The sequence below is a fragment of the Mastigoproctus giganteus genome, chromosome 1, assembly GCF_048544385.1.
Source record: "Mastigoproctus giganteus isolate SK-2022 chromosome 1, ASM4854438v1, whole genome shotgun sequence".
Classification (NCBI taxonomy): domain Eukaryota; kingdom Metazoa; phylum Arthropoda; class Arachnida; order Uropygi; family Thelyphonidae; genus Mastigoproctus; species Mastigoproctus giganteus.
Genome location: NC_143575.1, coordinates 131,426,957 through 131,442,907, shown reverse-complemented (window position 1 = coordinate 131,442,907; position 15,951 = coordinate 131,426,957). Strand labels below are relative to the sequence as shown.

Genomic DNA, 15,951 nt, shown 5'->3' with positions numbered 1-15,951 from the left:
CATGGTTCCTGAGAAAACCCAGTAGTCTATGTGATATTTTTCTACAGCACATTTCTGAAGGTCACAACCATAAAACAATAAAAACAATTTGCAGTTTTCAGTTTATTGGGCTTTTTGTTTGTACAATCTGTTATAAATGGGTAGTAAACTTGATATTTCGCTTATTATAATCAAAATTCAATTTGCAAACATGATCACTATAACCGGAACTTACTGTACTACAGTTATTAAATAAAGAAGAAAGATCAGCCTTCCAAATTATTCCGGATTACCGACGTTCTACTGTATTTAGTTCTTTCAACCATGCACATTTTTTGAGTGGTATGAGGTGCTAATGGGGTGCTACATAAAGGGCAGCATCAACAGTACCAGGAAGTTACAGTAATATATTTTTTTTAATCAAACAAAGAGAGTGGCATTTATCTTAGTAGGATATTCACTTGTCAAACAAAAAAAAAAATCTGATAATGATGTGTTTAAGCAAACCTAAAAAAAGTATGCTGTCTTAGGAAGTTCTGTTTGTTTGTTTGTTATTTGGTTTTTAGGAGCATTAGCAACTAAGGCCATATTGCTCCGGGAATATGCGGTGGTCATTCCCTGACCTTTCCACATCCTCTGTATTTGGTGGTGACGGGCTCGAACCCCGGTCTAATCAAGAAGCGTGTGCTACGCACTGCTGCTCCTTCCCACCTGGCTAAGGAGGCACCTTTAGGAAGTTCTGTATGAACATGGGGAGGTGTCCACATAATACACGATTATATATATTTCTTAGTTTTACATGTTTCTAGGTGGTGTCATGCAATTTGGTTATATCAAAACATAATATCACTTGGTGTTCAGATCCAAAGAAGAACTGAACATGGAGTCTTCTAGTTTGACAATAAGAACCAATGTACATTTGGTCTAATGTATGCCACTTTGAGTCATATATAGGAGGTTATGTATATTTAACAAATTATACCAGATACCACGGGTATCACCAGGTACTACAGGTGACTTACTGCCTTTTCCAAATTTTTACAGTGACAGTTAGTAAGGGGGTAGTAGATTTATAATGGGTTAGGCTGCTCACATCTAGGCTTCTACAACACCAATAAAATGTATGGTACCATTTCTCATAGAACTACTTTTCTTGATATAACTTGTTGAATAGGCTGGGGAGCAACTTTAGAGAGCAATCCTTTAAATTCATAATCATCATATATTAAATATTGCCTAGAACTGCTGTACAACTGTGTTTTGAAGTTGATAATGCTTGATACATTTCACAAATTGTGAACAGTTGGTTCATTGTTCTTTGAGAGTAAGTTACGTTCTGTGTTTCTCAATGATTTCTTCAAAGAAATCATTGAGAAACATAGAATAAGTATAAGAAGTTGTTCTTGAGGTTTCAACAAAGGTCTCAGCAAGTTTGCATGTAGTTGAGGACTTGTAATATTCTGCCCTGCCCCTTAAATAAGCAGTAAATGCTAAGCCACCACCTTTCCAACAAAACTGGGTAGGCATAGCTTAGTATTTACTATTATTTTACTAATAGTACTCCATTTTTTCTCCGATGAGGTTGTGTGGTTAATCATTAAGAAAAGTGTATCCAAGAGGCTTTTATCTGGAATGTCTAATATACCTCACTTTGGCATGTAGTCCAACATGAACTTATTCCATACTTTATTCTTTCTATCTAGGCTTCTTCACAGAGTGGTTCCGCAAAGTTTCAGGATATACTAGCATTTCTAATGATGTTCTTGGAATGGTTTGCTGGCTGTCGAAGTAATTTTGTCCATTACATCAGTGATAGCTTTATCAGTGTAGATGACTTGGGTGGTCTAGTACTGGTAATTTTCAATATTCCCAGTTTGCTTTTTCAAGGCTCCATCTTAAATTTCTACAAGGGTGCTATGCTACTGCAAGAGTACTATGGGTGGGCCACTGGTTACTTTCCAATGAAATACAGAGAAGAGAACTGATAACTAAGTCTAGAACAGTGTTGGGTACCTGAAGGAAGGCAAACATGTGGGTTGATTGATTGATTTGGATTTTATTGGCGCATTAGCAACTTAGGCTATAATGCGCCCACAAACATGTGGGTGATGCATCATTGTGGAAGATGTTGTTGTCCTTTAATAGTTCTTCAATTTGATGACCTCCATTATCTATGAAATTATTGTTACATAAGGAATGGTGTGTGTATTTAGATCTCTCGGGATGCAATGTGACAGCAACAGTTATAAGATCATTTAGATTAATATCATGGGTGTAAAAGTTGGGCAGAAAATGCCACAAGCAAACTTTAATGTTGATATTTGTAATGATTTATTCAGCTACTTCTTCATAAAGTGTGTTTTAGGCATTCCTTTTGTAGGCATTCTTTCCTAAAAGATATTATATCTATGCAATCTCAATGTGTCTTGAGATCTGAGATGTGATTCTGGGAAGCATAGAGATATCAGTGCAAACTGAGTGTAAGATCATGTAGATCAGAGATGGTGTGTAAACCACAATAATTCCATTGTATGAACATATTCATGATTTAGTTCTTATTGAACTGTCAGACTGTTTTATTATGTTTGATGTTTTATGCAGCTCAGTTTTTGATTGATAAGATGGTCTTTTCCACATCTATTTTTTCTGGAAACAGCTGGAAGGCTGTTTCTTATGTGAATGTTTTCATCAGTATCAATTTAACTGAACACTTGAGTGAATTTTTCTTTACACCCTTCCATACTTTTTTTGATTAGAAGAGGAGGTGTGTTTGAGTGATATTGTTGTTATTATTGTTGTTATTTTGGAGCATCAGCAACTAAGGCCATATTGCTCTGGGGATATGTGGTGATCATTCCCTGACCTTTCCGCATCCTCCATATTTGGTGGTCAAGGGCTTGAACCCCGATCTAATCAAGAAGCGTGTACTACGCACTGCTGCTCCTGCCCACCTGGCTACGGAGGCGCCTTGAGTGATATGAAAATCGATTTGTTAGTATTGGCTATACATACTACGTGGGCTTAGCAACCTACAGATGATTGGGAAAGGATTCTTTAGAGAAATTGTTAATTCTTCTGTCTGTGTTACTGTTCTCTGAAACATGCAGGTGATTTGTGCAAATGTTCATTTGTTTGCATAATTTAATGAGCTGGTTTTTTTTTTTCCTCCTCATAAGTAATATATATTTTAGCTTATATTCTTGGATCACCTTTTCAGGTTTCCAGGAGGCACAGGTGAATATATTAAGTGCTCTTTCTTACAGTTTGGGCACATTGGTTGACTAGCTGTATATCATTGCAGGCATGTTCCAACAGATACACAATTTTCACAGAGAGGTATATCCCCTGCAAGTTATTTGTGAGTGTCCATAGTTTTGGACACAGCGGGTTTGGTATATAGAGATGCACTTTTCAAACCAGATATTGCTTTGACCGTTGTTGGTCTCTGTGGTGTATGGAATGTTATGAAGTTGTGCAACATTTTTTTTTTAATGGTGACCTCAAACACAAAAGGTAATAGAAGGCTTGGGAAATATACAGGAAGGAAGGCTGTTTTAAAGAACAGACGCAGAAGATAAATGAGGAAGAAAAAAAAGTTAACTGTAGAAGTAGGGTGAGAAGCAAATGGACACTGATGAGACACATGTTCAGACTGATTTAGAGAGAGAGAGAGAGAGAGAGAGAGAGAGAGAGAGAGAGAGAGAGATGGAATTAGAGATTATAATTTAGAAAAGCAGTGCAGAGGTGTACTGGAAAACTGTTAATTTCAAACCAACTACTGTTTTAAAACAAACCCTTCTTCCCAAAAAATAACTTGCCATCTAAATGTAAAATAACATTACAATAAGGAAGTCCAATAACTATCTTTTTCCCAATACCTTTGAAGGTGTCATTTTTATTCCATACAACTCACATCGACGAGCTGTTTCCAATAAATTTTGATCTGCTTCTGCAGGTGTCTGGCCTCTAATTAGGAAAGATTTATAATAGAGTTTTTCACAATATATTTATAAATATCAAATACATTTTTAATCAATTTTTTATAACATCATATTTTTAACATTATATTTTATATATAGTTCAAATTCAAAATGATTTTCCCAATTTCAAAATAAAATAAATAACTAATGAAAAATTATTCCACATATATTTAAATATATATAATTTCTCAGTGAGAAACTCAATTTTTCCTGTGTTGAACTGGTTACAGCAGCCATCACAGCCTCAAGACATTCTTATATTATGGCAGCTAATTAAATTTTCAGCTAACAACAATGTATATATGAAAATTTCACAGCAAATATTGCAGAAGTTATCCATGTTAACAGCAACCACTGCAGACAAATGTACAGTGCTCAGTGTTGTCACTGAATGTTAGACAAGATTTCTGATTTAGTAATAAAGCAGCAACTCAACTTTACTGATCAACTTGACTTCTTGCCACTACCACCAACAACAGATGACCTCAAGGGAAAAAATAAACAAGCTGCATGGACTAGCAAAAAAATAGAATGAGAATGAATATCATCTGGATATTATGATAAAAGACAATTTACCATATGGAACATTTAATTAGTTTATTAAAATAAAAGGACAAATTGATACAATTAGAATCAAACATTCAATAGTTCAAATTCAAATAAAATTGCCTACATTTCACATATCTATATTGAAATACATTTTCAGACACCTGGATTTTGATTTATAAAATTAGGTACAAAGAGAAACTAACATAGGTTGACACTACAGCACATGAAATCAATTTTCTAACAAAGCTGAAGTGAATTTTTTTTTTTTTTTGAAAAATTAAAGAATTAGCATTACTAGAGGCACATGATATAAGAAAGCAAGCTTATACAGCATCAGTCAAAAAAAAAAAAAAAAATCCTTCCCATTTCACTGATCCAGTCATTCCAAATGTTTGTCTAGTTCTTCCTTGAATTTATTTATGTATCAACTTCCGCAACAACAGATGGAAGTTTGTTCCAGCAATCAACTACACTCTGGCTAAAGGCAAACTTCCGCACATCTATTCTACAAGTGTCTTTCCTCAGTTTGAATCTATGCCCCCTCAGGTTTGTAATCTCGGCTAGAGGAAAAAGGCGCCTCCGTAGCCAGGTGAGCAGGAGCAGCAGTGTGTAGCACATGCTTCTTGATTAGACTGGGGTTCGAGTCTGTGAGCCACCAAATACGGAGGATGCAGAAAGGTCAGGGAATGACCACCACATATCCCCGGAGCAATATGGCCTTAGTTGCTAATGCTCCTAAAAACCAAATAACAACAACAATAGAGGAAGAATCTCATCAGCATTAAGCCTGCTCAACCAATTGAAGGCATTATACACCTCAATCAGATAGCCTTGCAGGTGCCTAGTCTCCAGAAGCTGCAATTTGCAGAACTTAGGTGTTTCTTCCTAAGAGCACCCTTTTGTTCCCTTCACCAGTCTTATTGCTCTTCACTGTACTCATTCTAGCAACTCTACATCCTTCCTAAAACGAGGCTTCCAGACCTGTACACAGTATTCAAGGTGTGGCCTAACCATTGTTTATGGTTACCTCCTTATCCCTGCTCACAAAATTCCTGTATATCATTGACAAGACCCCATGACTTACACTGGCAGGCTGTCTGCACTGCTCAGAAAACTTCATATCTGAATGCACAATTACCCCAACGTCTCTGTCATTGTCCACTACCCATATGCAGTACTTTGTATTTGTCAATGTAAAACTTCAGTTGCCCCTTCTCCACCCATTTACCCAACTTTTCAAGATCCTGTTGCAGCAGCATACTGTCATTACTGTTATTAACAACCCTGCAAACTTTGACATTAAGATTGACATACCTTCATCAATATCATTGATAAATATACAAAACAACAATGCGCCCAACACTGAACCCTGAGGGACACCACTAATAACATTAGTCCACGTAGAGCAGTACCCACTGACCACCACTCTGTCTTCTCCCACTCAACCATCCTTTTATCCATTGTAGCAACTTGCCCTTAATGCCATACTGCTCCAATCTGTACAGTAGTCTTCCATGTGCAACAGTATCAAAAGTTTCCTGAAATCCATATATATGATACAAAATTTTTTTTCGCATCCAATTCCTTTGTGACCAAATAATAGTATCCAATAAAATTTGTTATACAAGACTTAACCTAAACAAACCCATGCTGCATCTCAATTATTGCTGCAGTCTTGTCTAGATGATTCCGCAATGCATCTTTAACCAGTGACACCATTATTTTATCCAGAACAGAAGTTAAACTAACTGGTCTGTAATTACTCGTGTGGCACCTCCGTAGCCAGGTGGGAAGGAGCAGCAGTGCATAGCACACGCTTCTTGATTAGACCAGGGTTCGAGCCCGTGACTACCAAATATGGAGGATGTGGAAAGGTCAGGGAATGACCACCGCATATCCCTGGAGCAATATGGCCTTAGTTGCTAAGGCTCCTAAAAACCAAATAACAACAACAGCATTTACAAAGCATTAAACTGACTGGATTCCGAACTTGAAGGACCTTCATTGAAACATCAGTGATAGTTTCTAAGAATGTATTTTGATGTGAAATTTTTTTAAAAATGTATATAAACAAAATATATCTCTCTTTTGATCTTGAAATATGCTGCATTGTAAAAGTTTAATTCCTGTAAAAAAAAAAAATGGATTACCTTGTATAACAGAACCTCTTTTTTGTTTTCACACGCTCTGCCTTGAGTTCCCACTCTAGCGCAGCCAATTTATTTACTTATTTTATAAGACAATTTATTTATTTATTTTATTTTATTATTTTTATTCCATTTTTTTTATTATTATATATATATTTTTTAATTAAATTTTTTTTTTCACGCGCTCTGCCTTGAGTTCCCCCTCTAGTGCAGCCAATTTATTTAAATTGTTTTTTTTCTTCTTCTTCTTATTATTATTATTTCTTTATTTTTTATTATTATTTTTTATCATTATTATTTAATATATATATTTTTTATTAATTAATTTATTATTATTATTTTACTTTTTTTTTTCCTCTAACTGCACCACAGGTGGTGTTTTTTTTTTTTTTTTTTTTTTGGCTCTTCTGTCTTTATCTCCTCCCTCTGGAATGGGGCCCCAGAGGAATGTGTTCCACCTTCTGGCAACACTAGGTGGGTCAAAGTCTCTCTTGAGACAGTATGTGTTTTTCTGGGACTGGCCCACCTTCCCGTGGTGTGGACGAGTACCCAGAATCATCTGTCCAGGCGACTGATTCTTCTGGGTAGCCAAATGGCCATAACATAACAACAGAACACACACATAATACACACAAACATACGTCACACACATATCTGGCCCATTTGTAGTGATACTGTTCTTCACAGAGACACGAGGCGGAGTTGAACAAATGTTCTAGGTGCTGCCCTTACATATACACGTCCACATGACCACTCGGCTACAGAGGCCTGTATTAGGCCTATAACACAAACCTACTCTCATTTTTCCTTTCCCAGTGCTTATGTCACACCAAACAGACTCAACATTGCATTGTCCACCAACATCAACTGGATGCACTTCCTTAGATTTTATGTGTTTCTTAACTAACAGCATAACCCCTCCTCCCTTCCTCTGCTGTCTATCCTTTCTGTACACATTGTACTCCCCAAATTCCAGTTCTGCACTGCTTATGTTTGTGTGACACCATGTCTCTGATATCCCAACAATAGCTGCCTTTGATGCCTTGACTAGCACTTCAAGCTCATCGAATTTATTAACTATACTCCTAGCATTCAAGTACATGCAAGTATACATGCACCTGTTTCTACTCTTAGTTACCCTAACACAGCCCATGTATTTACTTGTTCCACTATGTGGCTCGTTGGTCTAGGGGTATGATTCTCGCTTAGAATGCGAGAGGTCCCAGGTACAAATCCTGGACGAGCCCATTGGTAGTTTTGGGAGGCTAGTAGGAGTCAGAAGTGTTCAAAGCCGCTAAGTGGATTTTCTTATTTATTGATTTGAAATTATTGTTTTTCTAAAACTTTTGATTTAAATTTAGTAGTATAGTATTATTTTGTGATTTTCTGATTAATCTGGTGTATTTATTCTTTACTCAGCCTTGTAATTGCATAAAAGTATCAGTAAGGGTATCAAACCCACGTGTTACAAGTTGCAGCTCCACTGAACGAGAAGTTTTTTAGCCATATTTAGCCGCTTTATTGACCAATTGTTGCATCAAATTATTTTCTATAAGTAGCTTATAGACCTAGTCAGGATCCTTAGTTTATTACGAACTGAGACAGCGAGATTAGGAAGTTAGTTAATACTTAAGTGTCCGTAGATTTACTGTTCGTAACTTGCTGCCACTGTTATATGACACAACGTTATATCCCGAACTAGATAACGTAAGCATAGTATAGTACAGTATATAATATAATATTGTCAATTAATCAGTAAAATCTATTAATTTTGTTAAACTTCGTTATCAATTAAATTGTACTTTTAACTAAATACATATAACGACTTAGATTACAAATATAACATAATTAATTAATACATAACTTGATACGGAAAAATATATATAGCGTTATAACTGTGTTGGGATACAATTTTAGGGTTATAATTTTGTACTGAAATTGAAATTTTATTAAAATTAAATCAAAATCATGACTCAGACCAGAGCAGCAAAGCAAAAGGCTCAAGGTAATGGGAGTGCGGTGGCTCAGGGGAAGAACTGAGGGCAGCAGTTGCCCTCTGAATTACAGCCTTTTAAAATGCACTGCTTGCATGATGCTTGTGGAGCAATCGGGTACGGGACATGATATTTGTGTGTGTGCGCGCGATGCAAGGAGTGTAAAGAAATCAGGCGACAACTCAGCATTGTTATGGGCCTATATGAGAGCTTGAAGGGCAGGGTGGATGCCCTTGAAGGATCTAAATTGAGGGCCCATCAAGCTCTCAGTTGCCCACATCAACGCCAGAGCTTGCACTTGGTCATCACACAGCACAGCAGCAACCCCCAAGGCAGAATGCGCTGGTCCCACAGGAACTAGTAGTTGTTGGTGACTCTATTGTCAGGGAAATGGGGAACATGCTTTGTAAAAAGCATGTTCTACAACATCATGAACCTTTGCCAGAGGCAAAGGTTCATGATGTTGTAGAGTGGATATCATCTTTTAAGGGCACAAAAGGTGATTTAGTTGTACACGTTGGCACTAATGATATTAAGAGTAGGAGACAGGCAGAATTACTTAACAAGTACATGTCACTGTTGAAAAAAAGCCGTGAATTAGGGTTGAATTTGAAAGTGTCTGCAATTCTGCCCAGACATGATAGGAGGGAGTATATGATCAGAGCCTTGTCGATCAATTTGGTCCTGGAAAGACTGCAAGGCTCAAAGGGGTAGAATTTTTTTCAGCCTGGTCTGTACTTGTTAACAGGAGAGACTGCTTCTACAGGGATGGGATACACTTAAATAGAAAAGGTGCCAGAATATTTGCTGATGCTATCGAGGCAGTGTTAGGTGGGTTGGAAAACTGCTAGTTTGGGGGGGATACAAGGACTAATAGATTAACAGTAGTCACTGGCAGAAGTGAAAGTGATTCTTGCACTGCTTCTTTTGGAATGAGGAGCAGCAGCCTGGAAAACAAGATGTAGGGTATTTCAGAGACTGCTGGGAGTCATTGCAGTACAAGTAAACACATGGGTTGTGTTAGGGTAGCTAAGAATAGGAACAGGTGCACTTATACTTGCGTGTACACCAATGCTAGGAGTTTGGTAAATAAATTTTATGAATTTGAGGTATTGCTCATAACATCAAAGGCAGATAGTGTTGGGATATCAGAGATGTGGTGTCATACAGATATAAGGAATGCAGAACTGGAATTTGGGGAGTACAATGTGTACAGAAAGGATAGACAGGATAGGAAGGGAGGAGGGGTTATGCTCAGTGGTGAGCTGTGAATATCTTAACAATGGGCTCGCAGTTTTTCCGACTTTCTGTTGTTGTTGTTGTTGTTGTTGTTATTTGGTTTTTAGGAGCATTAGCAACTAAGGCCATATTGCTCCGGTGCGGTGGTCATTCCCTGACCTTTCCGCATGTTCCGTATTTGGTGGTGACGGGCTCGAACCCCGGTCTAATCAAGAAGCGTGTGCTACGCACTGCTGCTCCTTCCCACCTGGCTACGGAGGCGCCGTTCCGACTTTCTATAGAGTAAATTTGATCGGAAATCGGTCACGGAAATGACGTCATCCGTGGCTTCCACTAGAGGGGCTTCAAACGCTCGCACTACTAGTAGTGTGATTAGAGAATGTGATGCAATTTTCATGACTGGTATGATTTCTTGAGTCAGTGGCAGATTTAGGGGGGTGGACAGATGCGACTTATTACTCCCGTAACCATGCATATAAGTGAATGTTTAAAACGTTCCTAGGTCTATATAAAAAAAAACAACTTAAAAATCTGGTTGTCATGCTTCACCTTATGATGATAACTGGATACGACAGTGTCTGGAGTTCTAACTTTTTAGAATTTTTGAATACTATGACGTCGCAATCATGCTTCCTGAAGTTACTACTGCAGTAAGTATGACTGCAACAATACAAATATTTGTCAACAATTTCTTTTTTCTTCTCGCATTTTCGTTGCATTCCATTGTTAGGTGCCCCTAACAGCTACATATGTTGCTACGTATGTTCGGGTCCCCACTTAATTAATGAAAACTACAAGATCGGTACTTCAATTGGTGTGCTATTTTACAGAGCTATTTAGATACGCTCGCAAGTATACATCTCTAACTTTAGTTATCATAAATCCATTATATCCTGTCTTCCAGAAATTATGAAAATCTGTGAATGATTAATAAAATATTTACAATAAGAAAGCTCTTTTATTTTGTAATCAATATATAGAAATCAAAATACCTAAAATAAACGCGAAGGATGTTTCTCATAAACCATCTACTGCATGTGCTCGACACATGCACAACTTTTTTATTCGTTTTTTTTTTTTTTTTTTTTTTTAACAACTAGGGAAATATAATGAATACCGGTAGCGTAGCTACCATTTTTCGGGCTCGGAGGCAAAGAGCATGTTCGGGCCCCCACTTCAATAATGAAAATTGCAAAAACAGGAGAGAGCCAAAGACGCCGGGGCGGGAGGCAATTGCCTTGCCTGCCTACATGGTAGCTACGCCACTGATGGATACATTTTTTTCATGATAAAATTTTAATATTGAGAATAAAAAATAACATGAAATATTTCCCATATCACAAATAACATAAAAACTATCACAAAAGATGCCATAATATAAAAACAAATATTACATAAAAAACAAAAACTAGAAAAAGTACACAAAAATCAGAGTACATGAAAAAAAATTATTTCACAAATATTCAAGAAAAATTTATTCTAAAAATTGCCAATTTACTTCTTTATTAATATTTGTTGTCAATCTTCTGCTTTTCTCAATAGCTGAGCGATGATTACAGAGGAATGATTTGATGTAACGATCCAGATCAAATTGAAGCAATGGTTTTCCATTTAGATGAATGGTCATCATAATCTGCAATGTTTTTAATTGTCACAATATTATTCATTACTCTGAAAGCTCACTCAGCTTCGGCACTGCTAATCGCAATGGTTTCAAAGATATTTTCTGGCTTTCTTAATTGAAAAGGTAATTTCACTCGATTTTAAAGATAAACTGTCTTCGACAAAATCTCTAAAATCATTAATTTTTATTTCATATTTTATCAGAAAACAAATTTCTTATTCGGTTTTCACCGTCTTGCCACCGAGACAAAAGTTCTTTCACATTCCATGATTTCCAGTAGCATATGTTTAAAATTTCTTTCAGTGGTATCGTTATTTTCTTTATTTAATTTAAAACTGCCCTGTTGCACTAATAACTTATCATTTAAGGATAACACAATGCAGTGATCACGAGGTAATTTTTTTTACTTTTGATTTTGATTCCTTCAAATTCTTTCAATTTTAGCTTCAGAATTTTTCAAATTAGCAATAGCACTGATAGTTAGAATAATTAATTTATATGCATAATGAATAATTAATTTATAATCACAATGGTAACATTGTGATTCTGTAACACTTCTGAAAGGTAAGAGAGCTCCTGCAGGATGTCGATCATTACTGCTAAATTGTTAAGAAAATTCCAAATTTAAAGGTTGATTTAATAATCCGGAATATTTAACTTCTGATTTAAAATGTTTGCACAAAGCGGGAATTCCTCCAACCCACAATTGCCGTCCGCAAACTAAAAGCTGCTCAACGTGGCCCGAACACACGACCGATCTTTATAATTTCCACATAAATTTCTTTAGCAATCATCCTTAATTTGCACTAGTTTTTTGGAGATTGGTGATAGAGTTTTTTTTTTTAAATTATTGCCTGTATGCCATTATATTTTAGAACATTTTCTACACAGTGAAAGGCTCGACAAAGTTTCAAAATCTGCCAACATTTCATCTTCGTAAAGTTTATATATCTTAGTTGCCTCAATCCCCCCACCTCTACATTACTATTATCACTAGTTATTTGAATACAGGGCAAAATATCGGAATCACATGCATATTCAGTTACTGTGACCATATAAACATAGACAGGAGAAATTAACTGGAAGGTGTGGATCACTCACTTCTCCGAAAAACATATGCCCGTTTGTCTGAGTAAAGGAGAACCACAACGTAGGTTGACCAGGGGCTATTATCCGTGTCGGAATCTTCTTAATCCTCTGACTGACTATGGAAAGCATATTGACTAGTGCGACTTCTCAGTATGTGACTGCATAGGTTTTATGGACACCACTAAGATTGTGAAACTGTAATCCCTTTCACCCTTAATTCGCACTTTTTAATTATCTAAATTGCCTAAAGCCCAGAGGTGAGAACAATGCATACAAAGTTCTCTCCTAATCCGTTCGTTACATGGAAATTTTCTTCGTTCAACAGAAACTATTTTAAATGTAATTACCAAGGGGGAATAAAAAAAAAATCGCTATAAAGAAGTTCGTTAAACAGAGGTCCGACTAATTAAATCAAAAATGAAGCAATTTTAAAATGCTGGGAATGGGTCCCCCTCGCCCCACCATAGTTTCGGCTCTGGATATTCAATAATTGCATTCAGGATTTCATTTGTAAAATAAATGATCGTCTCAACAATGGGGTCGCGAATTTAAAAAAAATATAACAATGGGCTCTCGCGAGCCCACCATAGCTCACCACTGGTTATGCTATTAGTTAAGAAACACAAAGTCCAAGGAAGTGAAGCCAGTCGACAACGCTGGACAGTGCAGTGTCGAGTCAGTTTGGTGTGACATAAGCATTGGGAGATCAAAACTGAGAGTAGGAGTGTGCTATAGGCCTAATGATTCTGATGAGTATATTAAGAAACTGTACAGGGAAAGAGTGGGCCAGTAAATCAGAGAGTCTTATAATGGGGGATTTTAATTTCCCAGATACTGACTGGAATTTGTGGGTTGGTCACTCACACACACACTAGCAAGGCTTTTTTGGATTTATTGGATGATTGTTTTCTACATCAGCATGTTCGGGGGCAACTAGAGGGAGTAATACTCTTGATCTGATTATCAGCAGTGATTCTTCATGCATTAAGAATCTGCAGATAAAGGAACCACTAGGTGGCAGTGATCAGTGTGCTGAAGAGGGATTTACTCAAAGAGGTAACTACCATCAGGGGTAAAGGGAAGGGTTTTTGCTTTCATAAAGGCGACTACGATGGTCTCAGAAAGTATTTAAATTCTATACAGTGGGACCAACTGATGATGTTACCAACAGCAAATTCAAAATGGGAAGCATTCAAAGAACTTATCTTGGAAGCTACTAGGCTTTACATACCAACTAAGAAATATTGTTCAAGGTTAAGAACTAAATGGATGTCAGATGAACTACTGAGACATATGGCAGAGAAGAAAAACGCATGGGATACATATAAATTAACATGTGACACAGAAGCCTATGATAGATATAAGCTGATCTGTAACCAAGTTACAAAGGAGGTTGGGCAGGCAAAGGCAGATTACAAGAAATCTTTGCAAAGGATGCAAAGAAAAACAGCAAAGAGTTCTTTACTTATGGAAACTCTAGAAGGAAGGGGATGAATCAGATTAGTCCACTTAACATAGTTCGTTCAACAGCTGATGATCCTGCTCAGGTAGCTAACAAACTAAATGAATATTTTGCATCGACATTCACATATGAGGAGTTATTCAGCGAGGGGAATGCCAGAGGTGTATTCAACTCTGGCAGTAAGCTAGATAATCTTGTAAATTGGAGGAAAAATTGTTGAAGATAAACACAAGAAAGTCACCTGGGTTGGATGGGATCTATCCAGCTATATTAAAGGAGGCAGAAAAGGAAGTAAGCAAACCCTTAGCCATAATTATGAGAGCTTCCTTGGACTCAGGGGAGGTACCCATGAACTGGAGATGTGCAAATGTAACCCCAATTCACAAAGGAGGATCAAAGGCTGACACAATTATAGACCTGTGAGTTTAACTTCATGAAAATTAATGGAGGCACTGGTTAAAGAAGCACTGCTGAATCATCTAGACAAGACTTCAGTTATAGCTCGGACACAAAATGGTTCTGTTAAGGGAAAGTCTTGCCTGACCCATTTGATTGGATACTATGATGCAGTCACAAAACAACTGGATGCAGGGAATAACTTTGATATTATATATTTGGATCTTAGAAAGACTTTTGATACTGTTGCATATGGAAGACTGCTGCACAAATTGGAGCAGTGTGGCACTGGAGGCAAATTGCTGCTATGGATGAAGAGTTGGTTGAGGGGGAGAAGACAGAGAATAGTAATAAATGGTTACTGCTCATCGTGGACTAATGTTATCAGGAGTCCCTCAGGGTTCAGTGTTGGGTCCATTATTAATTTCTGTATTTATAAATGATACTGATGATAGTATATCAAGCTTAATGTCCAAGTTTGCAGATGATACAAAGGTTGGCAGGATTGTTAAGGACACTACTGACGCTATGCTGCTGCAACAGGATCTGGAAAGGTTGAGCAGATGGGCTGAGAGGTGGCAAATGAAGTTTAACATTGACAAGTAAAGTACTACATATGGGAAACAGTAACCTCAGAGCAACGTATCAACTCTGTGGTACTACACTGACATAGTGGCATAGTGTTTTGTGGAAGGCGCCACCAGTGGTTTCCCACATCTGCACCATGGTACTTTGTGAAGAATTTACAGAATCTCTGTAAAAGCCAGAAAAAGTGTGGTGTCTGGTTTGTGACAGAGTTGTGCTGTGGTCTGTTGTTCTGTCTCTGGCTGCTTAGCCGCAAGGCCCCTTAGGGAACCCCACGTTGCCCACCACCAACACTGGGAGGTGAGCCAGGCTGTCCATTATACTCTGGCTGGCGTCCGCCAGGGTTGCAGGAGACAAAAAAAAAAAAAAAAAAAAAAAAAATAATAATAATAAAAAAATAAAAATAAAATAAAATAAGAAATAAAATAAAATAGAAAAATAAAGTAACAGATTAAAAAAAAAATATATATATATATAAATAAATAAATAAAAAGATAATAATAATAAAACTAAATAAGTAAAAAAGTAATAGATTAAAAAAAAAAAAAAGAGAGAGAGAGAGAGAGAGAGAGAGGGGCATAGAAGAGAGAGGATTTGAGGGAGAATGAATTTGGGTGGGTTGACAGGGGAGAATAAATCCACCCTAATTTAGGCGAAGTATAGGAAAGAATGTGGGTTTAAAAGTCACAGGGGACAGGTGCCCCTGTGTAATTGCCAATGGCATAGTGCCTGTAGATCCCGCACCGAGGTCAGTGCCAGCAATCCCGTACCTAGATCGGTGCCAGCAGTATATCCTACCCATTTCGGGTTTGCAATGACTTTTAAATCCTGCACTCTGAGGAGTGCCAGCATCCCGCACCTTGGATGGTGCCTGCAATAGATCCTACCCTATTAGGGTTTGCATGAT

At 37.2% G+C, this 15,951-nt stretch overlaps 1 protein-coding gene and 1 non-coding gene across 2 annotated transcripts in view; one reads left to right on the top strand and one right to left on the bottom strand.

The window, feature by feature from the left end:
- Positions 1-15,951, bottom strand: part of LOC150091141 (FERM, ARHGEF and pleckstrin domain-containing protein 1-like) — a 331,643-nt gene that overhangs the window by 107,677 nt on the left and 208,015 nt on the right. Inside the window, exon 7 of the mRNA XM_090387751.1 lies at positions 3,858-3,945. Coding sequence (XP_090243877.1) covers positions 3,858-3,945 — 88 coding nt within the window. The remainder of the gene's footprint in view (positions 1-3,857; positions 3,946-15,951) is intronic.
- Positions 7,831-7,902, top strand: TRNAS-AGA (transfer RNA serine (anticodon AGA)). Its single transcript has one exon. It is a non-coding gene; the product is annotated as a tRNA-Ser (tRNA).